The following is a 9,478-nucleotide window of genomic DNA, read 5'->3' as shown; positions in this document are numbered from 1 at the left end:
TTAGCCCAGTGAGTCATGTAGGGATGACATATAAAACCCAAGACTGGCTAATTTGGAGCATTTTCTCATCTGCTATGTAGTGGGTACTTGAAGTATAATCTCTGGGACACTCTGCAGATTTCCAGATCCTTGGGGAATTGGCTTGCAAGGAACCCTTGGATTTTCTTGTCCCCTTTTGACTATCTGTAAGAAAGAAACCATTTCATGTAACCTGCAGGGTGTGTGTGTGAGTGTGTGGGTATGTTCTGTCTCACTGAACTCAAGACAATTTGGCAACAAGAACATGTGAATATACTTCACAGGAGTGCCCCTAGCAAAAAAGTGTATTTTTTTTTTCATTTCTGGTCCTGATTTCTTTATTTGCTGTGACTCAAAAATAACAGATTTCCATGACAATAGATGCAGAGTAAAAAAAATGTTGTGCTCATAATCACTGTGAAATTCCAGGAAAAGAATATCTCTCCCAACAATTTAACAAGGGAAATAGCAATAGGTACATGAAGTAGACAGTAGTGAAGATTTAGATTGAAAAATAGACAAAGGAACTTAGAGATTTCAAAAATGCCTATTATCTAAAAGAAGATTTATTGTGAAAATCTTTAATGAGCAAAATAATGATTCCTAAGAGTTAAGGTTCTAAGAATGTATTTCTGTACTTATTTAGTTTTATGCATGAATTAATTAAAACTAGAGGAAGTTACTTTGTGATACAGCACATGTCTTCATTTAGCAGTCTTTTACAAATACAACATGAAGTTATACAAATCAATACCTAGGACCTTAATATTGGTAACCAAGCGTATTTGTTTACTAAAGCTGCTATGGCAAAACACCATACACTGGGAGGCAAACAAGAGAAATTTGTTTTCATCATTCTGTATGTTGGACATCCACATGCAAGATGCAACAGGGTTGGTTACTCTGGAAGCCTCTCTCCTTGGCTTGCAAATGCCAGTTACCTGCAGCAGCCTGACGTGGTCCTTTTCACTGTGTGAACACAGACCTGTTGTCCCCTTGTGCCGAAATGTTCTCCTCTGATAATAACACACCAAAATAGTTGACTTGGAAACATCCTAACCACTTCATTTGAGCTTGCCTCTTCAAAGGTTCTGCCTTTAAGAACAGCCACGTTTTGAGGATCTAGACCTAATATGAATTTGGAAGGAGAAATAAAACCAGGTATAAATAGGAGTTCCATGAATGAGACGAGGAGTTGTAGCCTGGAGACAGAAGAGGATATGAGAAAGGAAAACATGGACCACAAGAAACACTGACAACAAGTTCAAAAAGTTTAGTTTGTAGAATTTCTATTATCAGACACACTTAACAATTATGCTATGATTTAGATGCTTCACATTGACTTTAAATAACAAGTTACTCATTTCATCATATCCTAATTAAAATCATCCTCAAATTCCAGAAGGACATTAATTGATTCTTTGGAGACTTTAGTACATATTCCATACTGCTATGTGGGAGAAATCTCAGAGGAGTTTTGAGAAAATGCATATATTGAGTCCAACAAAAAGGCATGCCTAGACATCTGAGAACAGAGTTTGTCACTTCCAGGATCTGGCCTTTCTGACCAAAGGTAAGCACCTCAGGTCAAGTGCAGCAAAGCAGTTGGGCCTCTCTGTGATTACAACTAAAAGCTACAATTCAAAGAGGATAGGGTCTAATTTGTCTCTAAATGGATCACTGCTTTGATACACACAGACACACACACACACACACAAACACACAGAGAGAGAGCTTAATCATATTCTAAACAATGATATGTGCTCACCTGCAATTTTAAAATTGGGTCGGTAGTTTTGTTATACCATGAATAGTCACATAAGCAATAGAGAACACTCAAGAGGACAATAAATTGCCCTGCTTTTGAAGAAGTTGGCCTTGTGTTTCCCAAACTTCTAGGGAATGGTGTTTCATTTCTTAGTTCTCATTGTCAGAATCTAGAGGTCACATTATTCCTACAGAACTTTTACAGCTCCCCTGAATAAAACAGGAGGGGATAGCTGTGTGAGCAGATCCCACACAATAAGGCATTCTGTAGGGGAGGCTTTAACATACTAAGCTCTGGCACAGTGTAGACCTATTATTTTACATTCCCACATCAATTGGAAATTTTTTTCAAAGTCCAGATGGATTTGAGGACATGAGAATGAATCTTTTTAATTTAATCTTCTTTCTTAGTAGTAATACTGTACACTATGTTGGGGAAGTCCACTGGTTGGTTGATTTACAACCTGACTTATAACCTTGACCTACATTAGAATCAGAAAATGCATTAGACAAATAACTTCAAGACATAAGGGAAATTCTTCATTTACTCATTTACTAAGAGTCTCTTAGTTACTTAGTTACTTAGTTGCTGGATTAAAGCAGATAAGTTAATGGAGCAATCTTTTGGACTTAGGGATGTTGCCTGTGTTCAAAAGAAACAGTGAATTCAGTAAACAAGACTTGAGGGAAACAAAACACCATGAACAGACAAAAACCAAAAGGATGGAGATTTGATGGTTGAAAGAGATTATGGGGGAAAAATAGTTAATAGGAAGGGGTATGGTCATAAAATGCCATTTGAAGCATTGTAAACAAGGAGATAAATCCTGCAAGTACATGAAGAATAATTTTTCAGGCAGAAAAAAATAGTCAATAATCATTGAGATTGAGGCAGAGATGTCATGTTGGTAGAACTATGGTAAAGTCAGCAAGGCTGCAACAGAATTAAGGAGAAATGAATGTTAGGATATTAGAATTTGAACACTAAGCCATGAATCAATTCCTAGCCATTGTAAGAAATTTAATTTTAACTTGGTATAAATTGAGAGATTATGGTATTTTAAATTCCACTTACTCCCTTTCTTGAGTTTCAAGTATCATACTGGATGCTATGTTGAAACAGAATATGGCAGGAACAGGTGATCAGACCAGTGAGAAGCTACTTCAATACTCTGAAAAAAAATGATGGTCATTTACACCAGACTGGTAGCAGCACAAGTGGCTAGAAAGACACAACTCAAGATAGATAAGGATGCAAGGATTTTCTGTATTATTAAAGAGCACAGAGAAGACTAAAGCTGTGGTTAATTCCTAATTTTTGGCTTGACAATCCGAAAAATTAAAATATCAAAATATTAATTCAGAAAATTAATAGACGCGCCACTTTTTAGAAACAGATTGGGAATTCAGAATTCAACATGCTAAACTAATTAACTCTTCTTATGGAAACATCAGCACTGGACAGAAACCTAGGCATTTTCAATTGCTAGAAATCTTAACTCGAGAATCAAGTGCAGAAAATTCAGATACATGTATTAGAAAGTTTGTGGACACTGTAGTATTATCTGTATATATGTGCATATACATACATATCTGTATATCTACTTATAATATTACAATTATGTTTGTCATGCCCTCAAAGAAGGACATCACTCCAAAAATTTTAGTCATTTTTTAATAAGATAAACAAGTTGAACCAAAATGATTGTACTGTCCTATGTATGCAAGGATAAATATGTATATGAAGATTCCTAATCTGTTCCTCTACATAGTATTGCAATGGGAGGCTACTTTTTTATAATGGATTCTATAAGAGATGTTAAGAAATCTGAATAATAGAATGTTGATGCTTGCAAAAGTATCAAAAAATATTTAGATGCATAAAATATGTTGCTGGAAGGAGATGACTGTACTCTCCTAAAATCACCCACATAATCAGTATTAGAGCTATATCCCTATTAGGATTCCTCAGTCCAAGGCCAATAAACTTTGTACTTCCAATAATATCACTCCTTTGTCAAATTATATTAAGGTTGGATGTAATCACCTCTCTTTCTATTTTTGTAACTCTTGTCTGTGTTTCTATCATATCCAAAAGAGTCACTGCTAAGACAAATATCAAGCATTTGACCTATGTTTTCTTCTAGATGTGCATAGTTTAATATCTTTTATTTATGTCATTAATCCATTTCAGGTTAATTTTTATGAGTGGTATGAAACATGGGACCAATGTCATTCTTTTGCAAGTGGATACTTAGTTTTTCCAATGCCCAACAACAAAGAAATTCTCCTTCCCCCATTGTGTATTTTTTGGTGAGATTTTCAAGGATCAGTTGCACAGATTGATTTCTGGGCTCTCCATCATGTTCCATAAGTCTACATGTGGGATTTTATGCCAGTCATATGCTCTATTAATTACTATGGCTTTGGAAAATAATTTAATATCAGGAAGTGTGAAGCCTCTATATTAGCTTTTTGTTGTTGTTGTTGTGATGACCCTAGATACACTGGAGCTTTTGTAGCTCCAAGTGAACTCTAAGGTTATTTTTTCCCATTTCTGTTAAAAATCTTATTGCAACATGGGTGAACATGTAGAGCATCATTTTAGTGAAGCTTAGCAGACTGAAGAAGACAAACACAGCCATCATTACCTAACTGTGAAATCATAGAAAGGAGACCAGGGTGGTTGCTGCCAGAAGCTGGGGAATAGGGAATTGAGGAGACAAAGGGCATAGCCTCTCTGTTGAAGCAGAGTAAGTTTAGGGCTCCAATAGACAACATGATGCTTACAGTTGACAATACCAAATTGCATAATTGAAGTGTGTTAACATTTGATTTTACTTGTTCTCATTACAGAAAAAGTTAGCAAAAATATGTGAACCTTAAAAAATTACATAAGATTAGATAACAAAAATAATAAATTTCTAGAATGTAGCAAAATTCTGAGTGACACCACCACCTGGCTTAATTTTTTGCTTCTTTGTAAAAACTTGATTGTTTTTTTGTTTGTTTGTTTTTTGTTTTTTTATTTGTTTTGCCCCCTGGGATCTCAGTTCTCATAAATCAATCAATCATTACTCCTTTCCCTTTGAAGATAGCAGCCATTATTTTGATAAGTATTGTTTTTTTTTTTCTTTCCAGCTCTGCATTATGCATCTGATCTATATAGCATTGAAAATTCTTGGCATGTTCAGAGGTGAATATTGTGGGTTGAGGGCTTGTTAAAAGACTTTCCTGAGATTAAAGCTGCTAAGTACTGAAATTTGAATTGATACGGTTAGAGTTTGGATGTGAGGTGTCCCCCAGAAGCTCATGTGTGACACAATGCAAGAAGGTTCATAGAAGAAATGATTGGGTTGTGAGAGACTTCACCCAATCAGTGAATTAATCCCCTAATAGTGATTAACTGAGTGGTAACTGAGGTGGGAGGGTATGGCTACAGGACGTGGGAATTCAGGGCATGGCTTTGGGGGTATATAATTGTATCTGGTAAGTGGAGAGCTCTCTCTGCTTCCTGACCACCATGGGAGCTTCTTCCCTCTGCCACATTCTTCCACCATGATGTTCTGCCTCATCTTCAGCCGGCCTTCTATGGACTAATATCTCAAAATCCTTGAGCCCTCAAATAAATTTTTCCTCCTCTACAATTTTTCTGGTCAGGTCCTTTAGTCATAGCAGCAAAAAAGCTGACTAAAAGAGGTACACAGATAGAACTACATTTATTCAATTCTGCCTGTCCCAGACCTGTCTGCCTGCAACTGGACTTCTTCGTAAGTTTTTAGTTAGCTCTTTACTCAGTTGGTCACTATATCATATAGAATAGCCTCATGCCCATGCTGGTGACCCAACTTCACATCAAGTTGAATAACAGAATTTGACCACATGCCTCAATATCCAGCAAGTTAGCTAAGGCTTATTTACCTGGTATAGACAAGTTTCCACAAGTAAAAAAGAATCACATAAAACCTATTGATATCTGGGGTTATAAGCAAATGATTGACCAGGACATGTAAAACTCAAGAATTAAATAACAGATTTCGCCCTGTAATCAATAGAGAGCTATGGTATATTTTTCTTTATCCCTTTTTTTTATTGTTTTGCTTTGTGACTTTGGACTTGCTACTTAAAACTCTATGCTTCAGTTTCTTCAACTAAAACAATATCATAATAAAACCACCTGCTTTATAATACAGGTGAGAATTCAATCAGTTAAGTATAGGACCTGAGAGGTAACTGGCAGAGAGTTCTTAATATGAGACTTCCAATTGCACTTGATAGCAGCAGGAAGAGTGCAGTATATCAGTATTCCTGTAAATACCATCACAATACTTGATGCATAAGATGTTTTCTTAAGTTATGGACAGATGCTAATTTTTTTTCAATTGCAGCCTATGTACCAAACATTCAGCTGAGTGTTCTCATGTGAATCTTCACATCATCAGACAGCCTGCCAAGAAGCTATTAGTCATCTTTGTGAGCTGATTTCTTCTCCATTGTTTGATAAGGGAATGGCCCTGCATTAAACAGGTAATAAATAGAAGCTCTAATTTTAAAACAGTATTTTTGACTCCAATACCAGTAGTTTTCCAAAGACGCAGTCTGAAGTCTTATGATTCTATACAGAGAGAAATCAATTTTCTCAATCCCCTTAAGAGTTATTTAGTTGATATTCTTTTTATTTCTCTAACTATCTCAAATTATCACTAAGTTACATTTCACTTCAGTATGATATTCAGGCTTTTCCCTTTGTGGACATGGAAGTGGGAAATCGCACCATCCTGACTAAATTCATCTTGGTGGGCATCTCAGCAGATCCCCGGTGGCAGCTGATTCTGTTCGTAACATTTCTGATGCTCTATTTGCTAACCATGGCAGGGAATATGACCCTGGTCATCTTAATCAAGATTGATGCCCGGCTGCATACACCTATGTACCATTTGCTTGGCAATCTGTCTTTTTTGGATTTCTGGTACACCTCTGTATATACCCCTAAAATCTTGGCCAACTGTTTCTCAGAAGATAGACGAATTTCCTTGGCTGGATGTGGGGCTCAGTTTTTCTTTTCTTGTGTAGCAGTCTATACCGAGAGCTATCTCCTCGCATCTATGGCATATGACCGCTATGTGGCAATCTGTCACCCATTGCTTTATTCAGGCACCATGTCTTCTTCTGTTTGTAATCGGCTTGTTGCTGGATCCTACATAGGAGGCTTTCTGAATGCCATAGCCCACACTGCTAACACCTTCCGCCTGAGTTTCTGTGGTAACAATGTCATTGACCACTTTTTATGTGATGTTCTACCATTGGTAAAAATGTCCTGCACAGACACTCGGGTCTATGTCATAATCCTTTCCAGTATGGTTGGCTTTGCGTTTCTCTCCTGCCTTCTGGCCATCCTCATCTCCTATGCCCACATCCTCCTGGCCATCCTGAGGATCCGTTCAGCCTCAGGAAGGCGCAAGGCATTCTCCACCTGTGCTTCCCACTTGGTCTCTGTCATGCTCTTCTATGGATCTCTGCTCTTCGTATACACAAGAACTAGTGCCAGCTACTCCCTGGAGAGCGACAAAGTGGCTGCCCTGTTCTACACCATCATCAACCCATTGCTCAACCCTGTCATCTATAGCTTCAGAAACAAAGATGTCAAAGAGGCCTTCAGGAAAGCAATACTGACAACACAACCACAAGCTTGAAGGTCATCTTTTATGTGTTTATTTCAGTTGACAAGTTGTTGACTTATGGAGATGGTTTGTTTATTTTCTTTATCTTGTTATGTCTTGTTCTTTGGTTCCAGGTATTGAATCCAAGGCCTCACACATGATGGGCAATTGCTCTACTACTGAGTTATAAGCCCATCCTATGCCAACATTTTTTTTAGACAAGGTTATACTAAGTTGCACAAGATGGCCTGGAACTTGGCATCATGCTCCTGTGTCAATAGCTAAGATGAAGATATGTGCCACTACATATCATAGACTTATAAATATGTTTGTATGCATTTCTGTAATTCATTTAAACAGAGAAGTTATAATAATGAAATATTGAGCAAACACTCTTTAGTGACTTTTTTGTGACGTGCACTCTAAAGTCTGTATTATTGGATGGAGTCCTGTAATAGAACACTTTGCCTCTTTGCATATTTCATTTTTCATATAATGTACTATGGTTTCCTTTGGGGAATTTTGGAAAGTGAGAAAAGGAAGCAAATGTTTTTCTTGGATATAATCTGAGTTTGAAGTTTGGTGAGGAAACGTCACAGGATTAGCCAATGATATGAAATTGTTAGATTGCTAGAAATTTGCTGAAGACTTTATAAATATTTATTTCTATTCAGTTGTCCTCTCAACATTTCTTCCAAAATATGTCATTGAACATATAGAACATATTTGTATAAATAAACCTTTTACCTCCTACGTTAATGTCATAGCTGCCAGGAGTGTTTAGATTTAATGAAAAACACTTGGTAAATCCACAGTGAAAGATGTATTTGGGGGATCATGTACTAGAGTGTATCTCATGGAGCAAGGACTACATAATGCTCTCCTGTGGACACACAATGTCAACCCCACTGGGGGAAAGTAACTGCCTCAAGTGAAACAAAATTCAAACCAACAAGACCCAGTGATCATTTTCTTCCAACAGAAGGTTTTATGCTGAAAACTAACAGCTCTCATGGCAGGAGTTTAGATGATATTTTATTAATATTTTTCAAAACAATGTGATTTAAGGATTATAAGTGATACTTTAAAAAAGAGAAGCTTATTGCTCTAAGAACTTTGTTATTGAAAGATTATAGTTATTAAGTGAAAAATTATAGCCTTTAGTGGAAAATTTGCTGCTCAATATATAAACATGTTGTAAGACACCACGTTTCATTATTTTTGTATTTTATTCTTATTTGTATTTGTCTTCCAATGTTTGTCACTAGCTACACTCACATTTTCATTAGGGTCTTGGTGATATTATTTAAACCCCAATCTTGAGTTAACTCTCCTATATAAAATTAGCATTCACCTAGGACAGCCAAAGCCACGGTACCTAGGTATATATTGATTCTTCTTTTTTAAAATATAATTTTAGCTGTAGATGGACACAATACTTTTATTTATTTCTATGTGATGCTAAAAATCAAACCCAGTGCTTCATGTATGAAAGGTAAGCACTCTACAGTGAAGTCACAATCCCAGCCCCAATATACTCTTCTTTACATCAAGTTCTATAAGATTATTGAGGAAATAGTTATTCCAGATAGATATGCAGGTCTGAGAACCATTGGGAGAACTGGCTTGAACTGTGTGTCTGTGAGGCTCCAACTCTGGAAACTTGAATAGGCTATGCACAAACATTGCTGTGTCTCAGAAAATTCATTTGTAAAATTGGAATCATCATAGATACTTCAACAAGATTGTTTTGAAGTCTCAAAGAGATGAGTCCTTTACAGCTGTACTTGGAGAGTTTAACACACCAAGTAGATTGCCTAACATACTAATTGCTCATTAAATATTTTATAATATACAGTGGAGAAAGTTGACAAGTTACTTTTAACCAGTATGATGTCTTGTTTGAAATGTCTAATTAGAAAACTGTCAACATGATGCATTTCTTATTACTTCAAAATTGGTTAACGAATCAATGAGAAATGTGAATATGTTCTTGCTGTAAAATGTTATATTTCCAGAATTAAAGATAGGCA

At 36.4% G+C, this 9,478-nt stretch overlaps 1 protein-coding gene across 1 annotated transcript; it reads left to right on the top strand.

The window, feature by feature from the left end:
- Positions 1–6,515: 6,515 nt before the first annotated feature.
- On the top strand, positions 6,516–7,478 carry LOC124092753 (olfactory receptor 9G4-like). Its single transcript, XM_046444557.1, has one exon. It carries the CDS (start codon positions 6,540–6,542, stop codon positions 7,476–7,478), a length of 939 nt encoding a protein of 312 aa, XP_046300513.1. The 5' UTR covers positions 6,516–6,539.
- The last annotated feature ends 2,000 nt before the right edge of the window (positions 7,479–9,478 follow it).

This window comes from Marmota monax, unplaced genomic scaffold (genome assembly GCF_021218885.2).
Source record: "Marmota monax isolate L192 unplaced genomic scaffold, Marmota_monax_Labrador192_F-V1.1 WCK01_AAM20220418_F8-fsc00038, whole genome shotgun sequence".
Classification (NCBI taxonomy): domain Eukaryota; kingdom Metazoa; phylum Chordata; class Mammalia; order Rodentia; family Sciuridae; genus Marmota; species Marmota monax.
This window is presented reverse-complemented; position numbering and strand designations above follow the sequence as displayed.

What these genes read in the sequence shown, in the direction of transcription:
- LOC124092753 (XM_046444557.1), top strand. Translation starts at nt 6,540, where the DNA reads ATGGAAGTGGGAAATCGCACCATCCTGACTAAATTCATCTTGGTGGGC.